Source organism: Scomber japonicus, chromosome 3 (assembly GCF_027409825.1).
Source record: "Scomber japonicus isolate fScoJap1 chromosome 3, fScoJap1.pri, whole genome shotgun sequence".
NCBI classification, from domain to species: Eukaryota; Metazoa; Chordata; class Actinopteri; order Scombriformes; family Scombridae; genus Scomber; species Scomber japonicus.
The window spans coordinates 15,838,373-15,857,830 of record NC_070580.1 but is presented as its reverse complement, the minus strand read 5'-3'; the positions used below and the strand labels follow the sequence as shown (position 1 = coordinate 15,857,830).

Genomic DNA, 19,458 nt, shown 5'->3' with positions numbered 1-19,458 from the left:
AGCGGAGAGAGACAGTGGGCAGGAATGAGTAGACTGGGGGAGGGGGGAAGAGAAACAAAATGGGGGCATAAAAAAACCATCTAACGGGAGACAGATAAATACTGAGAAGGATCTAGCAGGAGAGGAAGGGAGAAAAAGCAGTGCTGTGTGTAGCACTGTGTTCTGCAAGGTGTTGCTGAATTATTGATGCTGCCTCAGAGTTGAAGGGCGAGAAAAAGGGAGCACTTTCACACGGAGCGTAATGTCTGGATCATAAACACGCGTTCACACATACACAGAACTGTCAGGCCGTGTGGAAAATAGATCTACATCGATCGTCCCTCTTGACAGCAGGTTTGAGAGACGTCAGCAGGTCCCCAGACAGTGTCTGTGGCTCGCAGGGAGCAGAAAAGGTCTAAGGTCATAGCAGACCAGAGGGAGACATGTGGCGCACACCTGTCCGAAAAACTTGTCTCAGCCGTCTCACGCACGCAGATGATCAAGAGACAGAAACGAGCTAAAGGAGACAAGCAAAGTGATCATTAGTGCCGTTTATTGTTTGACAATTTGAAAGACTACAAAGAGCTCTCTTCTTGCTTTTCTTTATCCCTTCCCTGCCTGTGTTTTTCTCTCTCCCTGGCTGGCTCTCTTTCTTATCCGCAGAAGAAGCCCGTTTGATCTAAGAGAGTCCTGCTGTTCTGACTCTCAAGCTCCCAGACATCAGCAATACAATCCTCTCTCACTCACTAAATAAGAGAGCTCCCTCTTTTTTTTCTATGCTCACACACACACACATACAGACACTCTCTCTCCCTCCTCTCCCAACAAGAAATCAGACACATTCTCCCTCTTATACCAAAGACAACAAAATAATTCATGAATTCAAAATGGCCTCTGTAGCGTACAGTAGAAGCGGTGCTGAGGCCAGCTGTGCCGTATGTGTATGGACCATGTAGAATGTAAGCTATGACAGCGATGTATTTCACTCAGAGGACAGTGGCTGTCATTGTCATCCGCAGCAGGAGTGGGACACAATGGAGAGGGATACAGCCAGGGACCTGACTCACACATACTGTAAGCCTTCCTGGCCATTACAGGGCAACAAAGACACTGAAAACAATGGGCATTAAGTATCAGCGTGTTGTGCAGAGATACAATAGCTGCATTAAAGGGCTGCCGTGCAAAAAACATTACGGTAACTTTGTTTTTCTGTCTCTTTAATGGAATTCAGTGTGGTGTTTTTTTTTTGTTGTTTTTTTCTTTGCCCATTAACTACAGCATTGACATGTTGGATGCTGAAATTCAAACCACACACGATGGCTCCATAAAAAGAATTAATTTTATAATCCGGTACCAGGGGGAAACAGCTATAGCCTTGTTTATAAAACCCACCTACCAGCACTTCTAAAACTCACTGATTAACACATTATATCTCATTTTTTAAAATTTTAAACAAAAATTGAAGTGTAAAAACATTTTTAGTCTTCCGTATTATGACAATATAAAGCTCACTTGTTAGTTTTGCAGCACTGTAAACAGATACACAAGTTGTTCTTCTCCATTGGATTTCTGAGGATGAACTTCCTGAAACCACCAGTAACCTTATGGGTCACCCACTCAACCAGGACATGAACCTTCATCTTCATTGCTGTTCAAGGAGTCGATCAATATCATGGATTTTCAAAACAGATTTGTCACAACATCTTGATATTGGCGAGGACAAATGTGGAAGTTTAAACTGATAGGACATTTTCAGAAGTTATGTTCAACTGATAGTAAAATGAATATGTGAAAACAAAGACACCCACAGTGATTTACAAAAGCTGAGATCCAGCAGTGGGAATCCACCACTCCAGACTGGGAAAGTCTCTCCTCCACATTCCTCAGAGGGAATACCACCAGCGCATGACAAGAGCCCCACTCACACTCAGCCACTTAGCCTGTTGCCTCCCACTGCAACCTTTACACACAGGGAATGCTTGTGTGTATGTGCATATGTGTCATAGACAGCAACCTTTAACACGCAACACTGCCCTCAGAGAGAAAGAAATCACAGAGAGAAAGGCAGTGGGAGGGGAAAGATTTGGGGGAGAAAAAAAGAGTGATGGGGGCACCAGAACATGCTTGTGTCAAGCAACTATGCCATCAATGTGATGAGATGATTGATGCTGAAGTTCTTTGTGTTAAAGGGCATCCCCCTTTTCTTCTTCATCACCCCCATACTTAGTGCTCCTCTCTGCGTTTCTTCCTAGAAAACCATTTGGTCTAACCCAACCTACAGCTCAGCACAAGTCTACAGATGTCTACTTTCTAACAAAATGACAGAGTGTAGCATACTGTGTATTATCTATATGGAAAGCACTCTTCACCTCCACACCACCCCCTGTCCTGCATGGGCCACTACACAACAGGAATGAGTATGTGTGTGTGCATGTATAAGGGGAGGGATGTTCCCATTTCCACTCTGTTTGAAGCACATGGACTGAGTCGGAATGTGAAGGGGGAGGGAGGCTATAGTGGGAGGGTGAGGGGAGAGGCAAAGGCCGTAATCTGAGAGGGGTATCCCACAGCGCTGGCCAGCACATGGTCTATACTCTCTACTGTGGGCCTAGCCAGAGCACAGGAAGAGGGACACTGACAGAAAAGATTTCCCTTTCAATAACAGGCCTGAGTAGAGCAATATGATAGTCTCATAGGTGTCGCCATGTCAAAATGGACCAACTGACAATGCTCCTTTAATGATTACAACATATGATGGTGTCTCCATGAAAAATTGCAGAGCTTAACTAATTTTAAACCTCAACTCAGTCCATTGTTATATTGTGTATATGTGAAAATATAAGTGTGGGTTGTACTGTCCTTGCACACATTCCTTCATTTTGTTGTCATTCATAATGAAATACCGCTGAGTTGTAATTCATTAGGCGCCTTGTAAACTCTGCTTTGCTGTCTTACTCGATTAAAATACTTTTACCATGACTGTTTTGGCTCTAATAATGTCAGTTCTATTATGTGTACTCACACCACAAAACCTCTAAACGCTCCTATATTGTGGGATTCTCGCTAACACCATCCGACTCTGATATTGGCACACATAACTAACGTCATTGCAGCTTGTGAGCCGACCTCTCAGAATTTGAAATATTGCAATCTATGGAAATGGTGATTGTACACACCTCGTCAAAACAATAACAAGGAAAGAAGGACTTAATTAAAATATGATTTTGTCCATACACAAAATACTTCATATGCTGTAAATGTTGAAATAGACAGTTTGGATTGTAAAAACACTACCTTGTATATACAGTGGTTCCGACACACGGATATCACAGTGCCAGGTATATGTACACTGAAGTGGCTTTTGACTCAATATTGAATGAACAGATCATTAACACATAGTCAACAAAAACTGAAGTCTCATAAAGATATGATTTATGGCAGGGCTGTTTGCACTGACTAACATGAGACCATACAGGTGAACTTCAGTATCAGCTGACTACAGTTTCCCAGTTGTCACGCGGATGGTTGGATGAAATGTATCAGGCAGCATCATGGGCAAAAATGTAAACGCTATCTGTTGTTGCTGTACATGACAGTATCAGAGACATACTTCGAATGCACATATTCCACCGCCTCAGGACACACTTAAAAATACATGAGTGAGGAGCACATATCAGCATGTTCTTCACAAACACACACTGTTTCCCCCTGGCCACACTCAGTGAGAAGCAGAATAAAGAGAAAGAGTAGGTTAACAAGCGCCTGCAAACCAGGGAGATAAATATCAGGCCTCAGGTATGTGCTGTTGCCTCTGAACAGCTCCAGCACAATGTCTGCTGCAGGTAAACCACATTTTTAGGCCAGGCTCTTAATCACTAGACATGGCACCAGCACTGACACGTCAATCCAACACACAGGAATACATAACTGCGTTCAAAAAGACAAGAAAACCAGCATGCTCATACAACCACACCCTCCAACATGTACAGATATGAGACTGAAGACGAGTGTGTACATGAGCAACATCCTCTAAACTCTTGTTTAACCCACATTTGACCACATTCAGATGAAACTGCTGACAATAGTCAAATTCTCAGAAACTCAAATGACAGGTTCCTTACAATCATTAAGTACATTTAGATTATATAACTAACCAATAAGGTTACATTTCAGTTTCAGTTCTCTCCACAAACTCCTGCACTCTATCTGTCTTTCTGTTTGTGTCAACTCCTTGCTCCTTTCCACCATTGTTTCATTTACTTATTTGTCAAAGCTAGACAGTGTCATATTCATCTTCAGTGGACAGGGAAACCAATAAGAGAGCCCCTGAACCTGTTTAGATCAGCCACGATAAATGTTTAACCACCATCACTGTGTCAGGTATGATGACATTTAGCCTTTTTTCTTATGTTTGTACTGCATGTGTCTATACATGTGCAGCCTTGTTTCATTGTTTGTACACAGCAGGGCCTCCCATTACAAGTTCTCCCACATGGATGAGTGAAAAGGAAGACGATAGGAGGAAGTTGGATCTCCACATTGACTTCCGGTTGCTGCATAACCAGCAGTGACCTAAATATAACCTGCAGCTGAGGTCAATGTGCTAGCAGTACACACACCCAAACATCACCCACGCATCCCACATGCTGTTCAAGTGATGAGTGTGTAGTTGTATTTAGAAGCTGTGCATGTGGTTTATGTGTGAAATTAAGTACAGAAAAAAATGGATGATTCTTCCTGCTTTTTTTAGAATCTAGAATCAGAGGACGCTGAGAGTGTGTGCTGTTTTTATCATCCTATCATACAAAAAAAGTGTGTGTGTGTGTGGGTGTGTGCAGTGACTGCGGAAAAGAAAACTAAAGCATTCTCACATTTGAAGTAAGGTTTTAAGCAAAGCTGGGACTCAAGCCTTTCTGAGCCAGCATATGTGCGGCAACAAGCACAGGGAGAATATGGGAGAAAATCTCCACCAGAGCAGCTTTGATGCTGGGAACAACTAAAATAGAACTGGTGCATCCACATAGCAACCAGGGGGAAGAACACTGTGTCCTCCTCACACACATTTATGCAGAAGAAAAGAGGAGAGAAAGCAAGACCGGTGTGTGTGTGTGTGTGTGTATACTGCAGATTCAGCTGAGAAGAGTTGATGAATGGCTTCATTAAAACAGCATTAGCAGAGGTGTGAACCCGAATGGTGAGTGCCAGGATGCAGTGATTGCTCATTTTCAACACACATACACACACACACACACACACATATAAAGTTGTCACAATACTGAAATTCACACTTTGATGCAAGCACAACCCACCCATCCTCTTAGCAATTGGTTGCTACTCGTTAACAGTGTTTGATATTTATGTTTACCAACCTCAGGCTTTCATAAATATCAAGCATTAAATGACATGACCCAAATTATTTTCAGGAAACAACAGTGACAGTTCAAAATGTCCTTTAATCAAACCGCTCTTCCCTTCATCTCAGCACACCAACCCCACATCCTGAGGGAGATGAGGAAACAGCAGTGACACCATGGAGAAAGAAAGTGATGAAAAAGGGAGGAATAAAAGAGGTGGAGGAGAGCAAATACTGAGAACAGGAATGCAAAGCACAAAGAAAGCCAAAAAGCCAAAAAAGAAAAACCTGAAAAGAGCCGAGGTCTTCAGGTTCAAAATTGAATGGAAGTGTGTGCTTGTGTGTATAGCGGTAACCTGATTAGCTAGACATGGGAGACAAATCTACATTATTCTCTCTCATTTTCCCTCTGCTCCTCACAAACCCAGAAAAATGGGGGCAATTCAGTAACCCTAGCAACCAACTCTGCCTACGTGCTGAGGGAAGCTGCTGATGGAGGGGGAAGGAGAGAAAGAGACAGAGCTAGGGAGTGAAAAAAGGCTAATACAAGTGCATACTGTACACACTGAATTGAGCAGATGGATTGTAAAGTATAGTAATAGCAGGGTTTCTTCCCTCCTTTATACTTCTGAAAAATTCTCTCTATTTAGGCCTCCTCTTGCATGTTTCCCAAATCCCAAATCCCTCCTCCTCTTTTCTCTTTTTCCTTTCCTCTTTCTGTCCCCCCCCCTTTCCTTTCTTTTCCCTCCTTGGTCAGGCTACTTTGCTTTTTCTGCTCCTGCTCTCTGGCCACGTATGAAGGCTGTTCAAACACAACCTGTTTCCTCTGGTGTCCCCCGGGAGCACTGTCCAACCTTTCTACTGTTGTGTTTTCTCTCTCTTTCCCCCTCGCTCTGCCTCTCTCCTATTTATTTACAGCTGGATGTCTGCTCTATTGATTGTTTTACAGAGGATATGAGTGGGATTTGTCGTTGCCCTACTCGGCTTTATATAGATACCTCTGTTCTTAAGCATGTTCCCATCATCACACACAGACACACAAACATCCTCTCTCAGCTGGTTATGAGTCAGTGTCCGGTGTAGAACCTCCTGAATGCAAGCACAATATATATACGTTTCACACATGCCAAAATCATAAAGTCATGATGATTATTGGTTAAAACTGCTGTAGGAGGCAGTGTGTGTGTCATATTTCATCACAACAGACATCTTGAGAGAGAGGAAGGAGAGAGAAAAAAAGTGACAGAAAAGAGAAGGGGAGAAAGGAGTGAGAAAAACAGAGGACCAGTGGTTCTTTTCACAATGGTCTGATTGTTCATCGGGTGTAGGCTGGGAGAAAAAGAGAGATTGAAAAAGAGGGAGAGGGAGAAGTAGATTGACAGAGTGTGTGTGTGAGGGGTGGGGGGGCAGAGCACGGTTCTGCTTTTTACATTCTTGCTCACTCTGACCGGTTGCTCTGCTGTTGCCGTGTGTGTGTGTCAGATAAAGAAAGCGAAATTTGAATGAGGCACCCTAACAGGGGTCAAGACCTCTCTATTAACTGTAGGCTCAGGTCACACACACACGTTAAAAAGGTGCAATGTGTAGAATTTAGTGGCATCTAGCAGGAAGGATTTGGCAGAAATGGAATATAGTACTCATAAGTATGTTTTAATCAGTGTATAATTATCTAAAAATAAGAATTAAGTGTTTTCGTTACTTTATATCTACATAGTGAGCAGGTCTCCACAGAGCCTACGATATAGAGAGGGACTTTCATGTATTTTGCAAATTTCACAACCACCATAGGCTCTCCTGCACCCCTGGAAGGGAAAGGTGAGGGAAGGGCTATTCAGATTCCTTTAAGTTGGGCAGTGTGAGGTGGGGTGTGCAATACTGTCTTTGTTGTTTTAACCATGTGTGAGCTGACATTATCGAGTATGTCCCTCACTTTGCAAAGAGCAATCCAAAACAGACTTGAGCATCCATGTAGTCCCTGCCGCTCACCTAAAGCAACCTGCAGGACAGTTTAAGAAGCTAAAAACAGATTGAATTAACAGGATTTTTGCATCAAGGTATTAAATAACTGTGTTTGAATGACTCATCCCATCTTTAAAATGCTGTATCATATTGTAATAGTAGTCATATTGTAATAAACTTTATGCATTTCGCCCACTCCTACTCTGACACACACACACACACACAATGAGTGAGCAATAACCTCCTCCCCACCACAACACTTCTCAACTTCATCATCCCACAGAAACCAACTGTCTGGGTGGAATTTTACAGTTGACATTATGCAAAAAAAGCCCAGAGAAGGTAACTACAAAGTCTGCCAGGCTCAAAGGTTTGTGAGTGTGTGTGAGAAAGAAAGAAAAGAAAAGAAAGAAATAGACTTTGTGTGACTGTATGTATGTGTGTGTAATTCATTGTGTTTCAAAATGTCAGCACAAGAGGAAACCCTTTGACTGGGCATAGAAATCAAATTCACACACAAACATACACACACACAATTCTACATCAAAGGAAGAACACCTGAAAGGAGGGAGGGGAGATTTTATCCAATCCCAACATGCCTCTGTGCTGAAGGCCTCATAGAGGGGTGGCAGCCAGAGTGTTAAGATTAGCCAACCAAGGCAGAGAGAACATCTGTTGCCCAATCAGAGCATCTGGAACATCTGGCACCAATAAGCAACAGTCATCTTGCAGCTGAACTCTGACCTTACCCACTTGGCTCGACCAGCTGCTTTTTTTTCTCCACATGTTTATTTCCCTTTTTCATTCACTCTCCACCCCTATCAATCTATTCCTTCATCTCTCTGTCATTAGCATTAATCAGGCAATTATATGTAGCGTCTGATATGTCTGTTGATGGGTGGGTGTTGATGTATGCCTGCACTGGTTCATTCATATGTTATGGTGGTAGAAGCTACAGTTATCATAGCCGACATTCTTCTTTTTAGCTCTCATCTATCAACCGTATACAGACTGTGGGAGAGACGGCACGGCTGGATTAGACGTCTAAATCCAAATCGCAATAACACACTTAAATTCGTAAGCACCCACACTACAGGAGGCCAACTCAGCACTTATGGCGTTAGTAAATTCAGTGCTGTGTGTGTTTTCTCTCAGGTGCCCTATCACCACCAGAGTCAATTATCATATCGAATACTGAAGAATGAGGAAGCAGGTAGATAGGTAGATAGGGATAGGTAGAAAGGTAGGTAGGTAGATAGGTAGGTAGAAAGGTAGGTAGGTAGATAGGTAGGTAGAAAGGTAGATAGGTAGATAGGTAGGTAGGTAGATAGGTAGGTAGAAAGGTAGATAGGTAGATAGGTAGGTAGGTAGATAGGTAGAAAGGTAGATAGATAGGTAGATAGATAGATAGGTAGAAAGGTAGGTAGGTAGATAGGTAGGTAGAAAGGTAGGTAGGTAGATAGGTAGGTAGAAAGGTAGATAGGTAGATAGGTAGGTAGGTAGATAGGTAGGTAGAAAGGTAGATAGGTAGATAGGTAGGTAGGTAGATAGGTAGAAAGGTAGATAGATAGGTAGATAGATAGATAGGTAGATAGGTAGGTAGGTAGATAGGTAGATAGGTAGAAAGGTAGAAAGGTAGATAGATAGGTAGATAGATAGATAGGTAGATAGGTAGGTAGGTAGATAGGTAGATAGATAGATAGGTAGATAGGTAGATAGGTAGATAGGTAGATTTTCAGCCACACCGGGTCTGTTGCTGACGCAGCACACAACTAATGCAACTGGGTACACACACAAGCCGAAAAGACAGTGGGACACCTGGTTTGGGACACACTGTTCTATTTTGATGTGATTTTATAAGAGAATAGAAGATATTCATTCACTTAAAATCACTAACTTTATCTCACAGATGCTCTCTATTCTAACAGGCAAGTGTGTTGACTGCAGAGCTGAAAATCATAACACCCAGAGCACACTCGCACTGTATGTGTGTGTGTGTGTGTGTGTGTGTGTGTGTGTTATGTGAAACGCAGTTGATTCCTTTGCCTAGACACAAAGCCGTGGGCCTAAACAGGAAGCATCACACACTCCCTGTACGATCTGTGTGTGTTCCAGCCTGACTCCTGAACCTCAGCTTCACACTAACATCCTTCCTGACTGATTATTTAAAGCTCCGTCAGCAATTTTAATTCAGCACCCAATATAAACACATACTGACACTGATCTGCCCCCCACCCCAATTCTCCACACACTGACAGACATCCACCCACTTGTACAGTGCCTGGTGAGTAAATAATGTCATTCAAAGTTGTGGGATTGACTTGTGGTTGGTAATTGCACCACTGGACTCAGTCAATACAGTCCAGCTCTAATTGACAAGGACTTGTTAAAAAGATCACACTCACACACACACACAAAGATTGATTAGCTTAAAGATGTCTTCCCACATCCTTCCAACCACATGGCTGATGTTTGCTGCTGTGAAGTCAACCACAGAAAAAAGGGGTCCGTGTTACAATAACAATCCTGCTGTATCCACCTTCTCTCAGTTTGATCTCTTCTCTATTCTTTCAGTCTCCTGCTCTCCCTGCAGTAGTTGATATAACTGTTAAAAGCTGTTAAATGTTAAATGAAAAACAGAACCTCTGCCATTTTTGTCTGAGGACCCCTCTGCAGCGCCCCTGCCCCTCTTGATCAAATATACATCAATCAACCACAACACACTAACTAACAGAAATATTCAGCTCTGGCTGATGGCTTCACATATTACACACACAGACCCACATGCCTGCTTGCAGACAAACCTACTGCTGTATCACCACCTTATCTATTGTGTGCTAGTGAAAGCAGACATTTGTCCTAAATCATGTTTCTCTGTCTGCCTTGTAAACGCACAGCTTAGTAATGAACATGTAGGCACACACAGTTTTAGTTTATTGCCAAAGGCACACATCCCTCTTTAGGGAGACTGATCGACATCATATCGGCAGAGCTGAATGAGTTTATTAGCCAGTCTGGAAAATTATAATCGCCTCCAAACATCCGTTTGGAAATACTGCTTGTGCGTGCCTCTTTGTGAGTGCATGCCTGTGTGTGTTGAGCATAAAAATCAATAAAAGTTATTCAGCACACTATCAGATTGAATGGTCATAAATCTCTATGTATTTCTCTGACAGACCACAAAAACACCATAATCAATACGTTTTATCAGTGGCAACAGTGGTAGTTTTCTGCAAAGGCAGCCACTTATTAATGTTCCCAGATGGATAAAACACTGACAGATGCTGAAGCACTGAGCCAAAATGAACTTGAAAAATGAAACATGTGTCAGATGTTTTTTAAGACTCAGCACTGCAGAGTTTTCCAGTAAAATGTTTCCCATTGCCAGAGTTAAAACCTTCCATTTAGACTGTATGGCGAGCTTGCTGATTGGTAAACGAGAGATGTTGATAGTTGCTCGATGTGCATTGGCTGAATAAAAAGGCTACACATGTTGTATGGAGACAGTAATTGTGACAAAACTCGAAGTCTTTCCAAAAAGCAAAGTAGCTTTCTGGATTCAATTCCAAATAAGTGCTCTGTGAACTACAAATGTTAGGTGATAAGCTCATTCCTTAACTCCACTTCAGCGCCGTGTATAACCATTTACATCTGTGTTTGAACATTCCTACCCTTTTTATATTGTGCCCCACACACACACACTTTTCCTTTCAGTCTTTTAGTATCTCTCTCTTTTCTTTCTGGATTCTTTGCTCTCTTCCTTTTTTTCCAATATTTCATTTTTACACTTTCATTTTTCAGTCACTTTGTGTCACACACACACACACACACACACACACACACACACACACACACACACACACACACGGAGTAGGAACATTCCTTGCATCAGCCAAAATCCCATATTAGAGTATCAGTACTCTGCCTGTGAGAAATAACACAGACTGAGAAACGGATGGTGGTATTCAAGGATTAGTGAGTACTGTACTCTTTCTGTATGTGTGTGTGAGTGTATTTATAAAAGCAATATTATTCAGCTGCCATGTTAACAGGTAATGTGACAGTGTCCAATAACATCCTGACACAAGGAATTGAGTAATTGCTTGACATTTACTTTGCAGTTTTTCACTACAAGAAAGATACAGAGAGTAGACAAGATAACAGACGCATCATGAGATCAACGTTAAATAGCAGCATATGTTCAAATTTTAAAACATCAAACAACAAGGAACAGGAGAGTTCCTACCAGGCCAAAATATCTCAGGAATCTCATCTGAATCCCTAAATGTGTGGAGCAAGAATACAAAATTTAACACCATTTTAAAAGTAGTGCAATATTGCTTCAGCAGAATTTAATGGTGATACAGGAGAATATGTTAATGTGGTGCCATTGTTATGATGGTAGCCAAACAAAAAAGATTACACACATTAATGTAGCTGCGAGTTTTGAGAATCATCAGGAGAAATGCGTAAAGCCTAATACAACCAACCTTTGTGTTTGAGTTAATTACAGTCTGTTTAAATGTGTATTAGTGTGTACATCATGTGTCTTCCCCTCATGCTGCAGAGTTCTATGAATGTGAGCCATAAGAGGATTTGCATTCATTTCCCCTGTGTTGCTGCAGTGTATAGCTGCAGCATGTAAAGACTATTCCCGCTGTCTGATTAAAGACAGCAGGAATTAAGCAGACCTACTGAAGGTTTGGGAAGCAAGACAGACATATATTATGAAATACAGAGAGACAGACATGACATGTATAGCTGCCTCATGTATTGCTGCTTTATACCCTCTATTAGAGAATCTCTAACAGCAACGTGCAGGGTAATGACAGACTGTCTGCGTCTCCCAGGGCAGGCAAGACTGCTGGGAATGTCACAGAAGAAACAACATCTGGAAACACCTCCATGCAGATGGAAAAACACACACACACACACCTCAAAAAGTTATGTGGATGCACATGTTTCACCCTTTCATCTGTTCATTCCAGATATGGAAGATAGTACGAAGACAACCATGGACGGACAGAGTGAGGAAAGGAGCGATAGCACAACACAGCTGTTCACCAGGGAGCACTGAAGTAACTGACAGGAGGAATCGATGCAAGGGGTCGATGGACAAACATTAAGTCCACAGTCTGACAAACATGGTAGACAGGCCTCACAATGCAGCATGGACAGAAAGCCTTTACACTGGCTGCCAAGCATAAGCGGTAAACAGAAGCCTACTGGGACATTGAGACAACAGCGCTAATGTCACTGTGGTGACAGCTAAAAGGAGTTTACAGATAAGCAGGTAAACAAGAAGAAGCTGTTAAAAAGAAGTGGTAAACAGTGAGCAGAGCCAGACTGACATGTAGTACCTGTTAGAATATGAGACCACATCAACCCCATGCCAAACCTCTAAAGTGTATTATGCAGATGAGTGACTATGAATATAAGACAGATGAATATAAGACCTGGAAACATCATGTATGCAGATGCCTCCATCCAGACGGTAGCGGGAGGGGGACATTAAATGGTTTCATGGGTATGGAAGTGATGTGAATCATATGCTGGGGTCAACGCAGTCAACAGATCCTAACCCAAATGAACACCTATGGGAGATTTTGGAATGGCATGTTGGTCAGTGCTCTCCACTATCATCATCATCACGGGTCAAAATGAGAGAATGTCTTTTGGAAGGATGGTGTTAACCATTCCCGTAGAAAGCAGACACTTGTGATGGGTCATTCCAACCGTTCTGGAGGCTTGCAATGGTCCAACGCCTTGCTATGGCAAATCATGTTGGTTTTATCTTAATTCCTCTCTCTAACAAAGTCACTGCAGATGGCAGCGGCTCCTTGGGTGGTAAGGCTGGGGAAGAAGGTGAGCGTCCTGTTCCTAAATAGACATGAGAAGTGAGAGAGGATGAGGATGGTATAGCGGCCCATCTTATCTGGTGATCTGGCACTGCAGCAGCAGTGGAAACAAGCTGTTCATGAGGAGGGCAATATCCTGTCCTGTCCTTCCCCTTCCTGCCACCTCTGTGCTTTTTTGCTGTCCTAACTAAGCCCACAAACCACAGTGCCTATAGATCTGATGAGTACTCACTGTCACTCTGATTGACAGTGCCCAGCTGAGTACGATGTGCTGTCTGATGACATAAGCATCCACACACACACACACACCAATCAGCCAATAAACAGTTAACTGAACGCCCCTCTCTAACGACTACAGTCTGCTCCCCAACCCCTGCTGCTCTCTTGTGTCCTTGATCATCGGCAGGGGCGACACCAATAAACTGTGATCAATGAACAAGCCGTTGGCACAAATTGATCATTTAATTGCAATCTGCATTATGACCGCACACACACACACACACACACATACACGGGAACACACATTTGCAGCATGAGCGGACGGCAGCGCACACCAGCAGCACAGACATGCAGGAGACAGAGAGGGAGAGAAAACGCCCTGCCTTGTTCCATGTCGAAACCCCAGCCCTCTGGGTAGTCTACACCACCAACACACACTCTACTTTAAAATAAGCTTTTCTTCAAAAACCACACAGAAGACACATCTGGACAACAACACTGATTTCTAGGCGTTTTTTCCCCCTTGTCTTTGTTGGCCATCTGTGTGCTGCATTAAAGGCGAAAGACCACACGCTTGGAGACACGCTGATCAAGATGATCTATTCATGATTGCGCTTATCAATGTATTATTGATCTGCCAGTGTCGCATAATGATAATTAAACTTCATAAATGGTGAGATAGGCTACAAGGGGAAGCGAGGGAACAGAAAACCAATGCAATCAGCCAATCATGGAAAACACATTATACAGTAACAAAGCAAAGCACGGATTTATGAATACATCGATGTGGCTCGTCTTATCTTTTTAACACGTGAGAGGCTTTTAAAAAGTTTTACCTTTAACTTGAGTCTCATATTCGGCCACTATCTCCTTGTCCTTTCGGAATTTCGCCGGAGACGTCATGGCTGAGTTTTGGAGATCAAACCTCTTTCCCTCGTTGCGAAGTCAATTTTGTCTCAATCAATCAATAAATCAGCCGTAGAGGAGGGGGTGGGAATGCCACGCTGGAAGAGATTTTGAAAAGGGGAAAAAAGAGAAGCCAGATGAGAGATCGCAGCTCCTCAGTGTGCCCACGGGTCTGTATTGTCTCCCTGCCTCTGTTCACTCGGGGCGCATTGTGAGTTTGGCGCTGCTGCTGCTGTATGTTCCCATCTGCCGCCGCGCCTCACCACCTCCTCAAAACCGGTTATAGTGCAAACAACTTCAAGTGAAAAGAGATTCATCCCCCCCTTACAAAAAACAGTGATAACTTGTCAGTCGGGCACTTCCAAAAGTTTTTTTTTTGTTGCCCCGGAGCGAGTCTCTGTGTCGCAGCTGCCCGCCCGCCTGTATAAACTAAACTGCTCTCCTCTGCCCCCCTGAAGTGACTGAGAGGAGGAACCGATTGGAGATGGAGGGGCTGGCTGCTGGTCTGGTCAGCCCCAGTGCGCAGGACAGGCATGCATGCACACACACTGATAGTGTTTATGTGGTACAACATAAACCACAATGGCTATTATATGGACTTAAGAAAGACAGTGATGTAGGTTTAACCTTGTGGGGAGCTTACAAATGCTGTTGCGGTCACATTTAATTTGTTTTTGCCTGCATACAAAACAACTGTGGAGTAAATTGTAAACATGTATATAGTTGATCCTATGTATCCTCACTCTTTATTACTTCAGAAAAAGGTAGTTTTATTGTTATTATAGGCTATATTAATTTTCGCCCGCAGTCCTATTTGACTAATTTGCAACTATGCTGACCAACTTTTATTTTCACAATCCAAATTCTTAAGCCAGAAGACAAACTTTTCAGAGCTGACTGTCTATATCAAATATTTCTTCAGTATCTGAATGTACACACAAAAGGCAATTCAAATACCCTGTAAGCCTTACAAGACATTGTTTGAGTTTCGCTTTTTGTTTTTGTAGTTTCATTGCAACCTTTAGTCCCCTGCCGTGTTTGTGATTGTACACTCAAGTTGAGTACACAAGGTGTAGTAAACCTCTTGTACAGCCTTCTTGTTTCAATAAAGCTGTTTAATTTTTTTTTTTTTTTTAAACACAGACCACAATTGCTGAAAATAAGACCATGACACGTCCCGCAGATGTGTGTTGTTTAACAGGTGATTACATAGCCTAGTATAATTTAAGATTAGACAGTGTGAAGGTTAACGTTTAGTTTCGTATTTACTACACAAACAGCTGTAGCTAGACAAAACTGTAAGACACAGCTGACTAACCTTAGCTTTTTTGCTGGCTATCTATACTCACTAATAATATTTACCATAATAGAAATGCATTAACCGTTTTGACGATGACAACTGATTTAATCTGTCTCCTCAAAGCAGCAACTTTTTTCATCGACGACACCACATAGAGCCCCGCCTAAATTTATAGAACACGAACTAACGTTCCTACACCAAGATTGGTCGAGCGGAATATGAATGATGTGCATTAGACCAAATCGGTTGCCAGGACGCTTTAAGGTGGGCGAGTCAAACTCAAATTTACAGCCAATTAAACTCCACAGTTTCGTGACGAAGGTGGCCAATGGTATCGGCCGCTGTGGAGTGTGTGTCCAATCAGCGTCAGGTCTGGGGTCTTTTAAAGATAGTTTCAGGAAGTGCCTTTAAATATCAGGAAGTTGTAAACAAAGCTGACAGCTATTGAGTTAGCTGTTAACTACACCTGAATAGATGCAGAGCCAGTCGTGTTAAAGAGGCTACATATTCGTCGATAAAGTATTTACCAGGCATTCAATTAACCATTTTTTTCATGTAGAACTCGTTCCGTGAAAATAGACATTATATATTACCGTGCGTTTGTTCAGCAAGCTAACGTTAGCTGCCTTCCGTTTTTCTCGATAGGAAAGGGCTAACGTTTCTACAAGGACGTCGGAGCTAGCGTTAACACTGCGAAGTTAAACCGATCATTATTGTCCCGACTTGGACGGATAGTGATCAGCATTTGTGCCCGATTCTGTTTTTTTATTTTCTCTGCTGCATATTTGCTGTCAGGGGGCAGAAAGAACGAGACTTCCTCCATTTTAGCAGGACAACCATGTCTACATCCAACGCCAATTTCAAAAACAAGTGTGTGACCCAAGTGAATTGCATATTTTGTGACAGTTTACTCTGCACGAGAGGCATGAAAGCAGTGCTTCTTGCAGACACCGAGGTTGAGCTGTTTTCCACTGATATACCACCCAACAGGTAAGAGCTGATACAGATAAGCAGTGCTGCTGGCCTTTGTTTATGTCTGCTATTGTTGCCAGGGCAAGATGTATTGTAGCTAATTGATATCTAACTTTTTACTTGGTGCAAGGAGGGACACAATATTTGTATCTAGACTTTGATCAACAGGGTTTGTTGCATGAGAATATGTAAAGAGTGTGGGTTTTAACCTTTCATGGCTGTGTTTGTTTCTCGTTGCACGCACCCTCCCACCCAAGAACTGTTGACTTTGTGGCCAGCTGCTACTCGACTGAAAGCTGCAAATGCAAACTGAGAGACATCGCATGTCTCAAGTGGTATGTAAGCTCCTCTCTACCCTGCAGGGTTTGCTTTAAGAACACCATCTGCTGATGTGCAGCCTTCCTAGTTAGCAAAGCAAAACAAGTCGGTGCCACACATGTAGCTGTTTTTCCTTTTACCAACTTTTTAAAATAGTTTGTCTTGTCTTTTCTTAATTATTTAGTTGGTCTTTGAATTATCAGAAAATAGTGAAAATGCCCCTCGCCCATCTTCGTGTACCTTGTTTTGTCCGACCAACAGTCTAAAATCCAAAGATATTCCATGTCTCATTATATAAAATTGAGAAAAGCTGCAAATCATTGCATTCGAGTAGCTGGAATCAGACTATATTTGGTATTTCTACTTTTAAAATGTCCTAAATGATGAATTTATTATCAAAATAGTCACCGATTAACTTTCTCTCTTTCTTTTTCATTTCAGCTCTATTCCCTTCAAATTAAATTTAGCAGTTATTTCACATTTGAACCTAAAGCAGAGCTTGTTGCGAGAGTTTGGCTTTATGGAGTCTCTTTTGTATTCCCAGGCTTTTGTTGTTGTACACAGCTCGAAAACAAACATCTGTTAGATAATAGACACTCACTGGTGGAGTTAGCACTTTTCAGAAGTGCCCACAGTAAAGTGCTGACACGTGTTTCTTCTTTATTCTCTCTCCCAGCGGTAATGTTGTGGGTTATCATGTTGTGGCCCCCTGTAAACCCTGCCTGCTCTCCTGTAACAACGGCCATTTCTGGATGTTCAATAGTGATGCCGTGTCTACTCTTAACAGACTGGATGCGACAGGTCCGTAAAGCTCCTCTTGATCAAACTCAAATTCAATATCAGTTGGAATTGTTTGCAGCTTCACTTTGTCGAATGTGACTAATAAGCCTGATGTCTGCAGGTCTGAATCTGCTCCTGTGGGGAGATCTTCCAGAGCTGGATGACAGTGAAAATGAGGAATCAGAAAGCCCATCAGAGGAGGAGTGCATTAGGTAGAGAGGGAAATGGACAACTTGAGAGACCTGGAGCGCTAACATTTGGAGATGTGGAACTAGACAAGTGTACAAACCATGCTGTGATAAAAGAGAAAAGAGGGGCCTTAAAGGGTCATTTAACAGTGAATCACATATCGGCTGTTTACACTTGGTTTTAAAATGTGTTTGCGGTGATCCGAACACAAACGGACAGCCGAGACACATCGCTGTGCACACCTGTGTCTACAAGGTGTCCAGCTGATCACTTGTGTTCAGATTTCATTTCTACTTAGGTCACATCCACTAAAAGGTCAAAGGGCCTTGCGCACAGTTATTGCATCAGATTTGTTTTGCGAAGGCTAACAAAGAAAAATGTTTCAAGAACTAACGTTTGGGATAGTCCAACTGTTGAGATTGGCGTCACCAAAACAAACACCACGTCCTGTATTGGTGACATATTTTCCTGTTATGTCTTGACGCATTAGCATTTCTACTACAAAAGGTCAAATGCGTCCCAGATCACCTCGGCAAGTGGTTTGAGTGATCAGATCACAATGCCTCTATTTGATCACCCAAGACGCATTTTTAAAAAAACCAAATGTAAACACAGTTACAGGGCAGAGAAAAGTGCTGCTGTACTGCTCTACATTAAAACAGTACACTTCTGGCCACACCCTCATCATCAGTGATATTACAGCAGGTGTTTTGTTTTTGCCAGCTGATGGAGAACACCTGCCATGACATCACTGATCACAGTCTGGCCAGAAATTGCGACCCACAGACAACAGCACAGCAGTTGTTTTTGTCCCTACATAATTCAGTGTTTAATTACTCTTTAACCAGTGACCATGCCTTCCCCATCACCTTTCACTGTTTAAAAGCACAGACACACAGGTTTTCACACACACATTCTTTTCTCTCTTATTTGTGTATGCGCGTGGGCTATTATAAAACGTCGGCTGAAGTAGACTGAAAATAACAGATGACTAGACTCCTTCATCTAGTGCATTTTTAACTTTCATCAAAGAGTCTCCACTGAGCTCACGGTTCTTGATCAGCCTCATGAAAAGCTGAGATTGCGATCCGATAAGTTGACGGAACTTAACCAGTGAATGCTGTGCTTTTCCACACTATTTACGTTAAGTCCAGTTTTATTACAAGGCACCCACAATTTCCGCCTGCCTTCTTTTTAATGGCAGTTATAATCTGTTCAGTGAAGATGCTGTAATGAGTAAAAAAAAACTCACATTAACAGTCATGTTTGTTACAAGCTTATATTCTCTTCGTGTGGCTGGGTGCTGACTGAAAGATTGAGGGCTTTTTTTGAATCCCATATATTGGAGAAATAGCACAATTATTGAACAATATTTAAGTTCCTTGCTTTTAAGGGCATATTTGATATAGGTTACCTTATACAATCTGACGCTCTATCAAGTGATGTGTTTTTGATATGCTAATAGGGTTTGTTACACACCTGACAGCAGCAGTATGTGTTTTAACACCCAGATGAATCTGACTGTAGCAGTATCTGATATACTAACATACTAACTTATGCATTGGCTGTGCCTCCATAAAGTCCTGGTGGCAGCTGAATTTAAAGGTGTTTTTGTTTTTTTAAAT

At 42.3% G+C, this 19,458-nt stretch overlaps 2 protein-coding genes across 4 annotated transcripts in view; one reads left to right on the top strand and one right to left on the bottom strand.

The window, feature by feature from the left end:
- Positions 1 to 15,575, bottom strand: part of srgap2 (SLIT-ROBO Rho GTPase activating protein 2) — a 51,933-nt gene extending 36,358 nt beyond the window's left edge. For 2 of the 3 annotated variants that reach the window (XM_053316737.1, XM_053316739.1), the window contains exon 1: positions 14,205 to 14,706. In XM_053316737.1, the coding sequence (XP_053172712.1) occupies positions 14,205 to 14,271 (67 nt within the window). In that variant the 5' untranslated portion in view covers positions 14,272 to 14,706. Of the gene's footprint in view, positions 1 to 14,204; positions 14,707 to 15,419 lie in introns of those variants that run through there. The other variant, XM_053316738.1, reaches the window with a different exon arrangement.
- Positions 15,576 to 16,018: 443 nt separating this feature from the next.
- fam72a (family with sequence similarity 72 member A) lies at positions 16,019 to 18,438 on the top strand. The gene is made up of 4 exons (XM_053316047.1): positions 16,019 to 16,564; positions 16,804 to 16,881; positions 17,541 to 17,665; positions 17,766 to 18,438. Exons 1-4 carry the CDS (start codon positions 16,413 to 16,415, stop codon positions 17,858 to 17,860), a joined length of 450 nt encoding a protein of 149 aa, XP_053172022.1. The 5' UTR covers positions 16,019 to 16,412; the 3' UTR covers positions 17,861 to 18,438.
- Positions 18,439 to 19,458: the final 1,020 nt, after the last annotated feature.

Excerpts from the sequence above, each read along its gene's own strand:
- fam72a (XM_053316047.1), top strand. The coding sequence starts at position 16,413 with ATGTCTACATCCAACGCCAATTTCAAAAACAAGTGTGTGACCCAAGTG. Across the intron at positions 16,565-16,803 it reads ACTGATATACCACCCAACAG|AACTGTTGACTTTGTGGCCA; the intron begins GTAAGAGCTGAT and ends CTCCCACCCAAG. Across the intron at positions 17,666-17,765 it reads TAACAGACTGGATGCGACAG|GTCTGAATCTGCTCCTGTGG; the intron begins GTCCGTAAAGCT and ends TGATGTCTGCAG.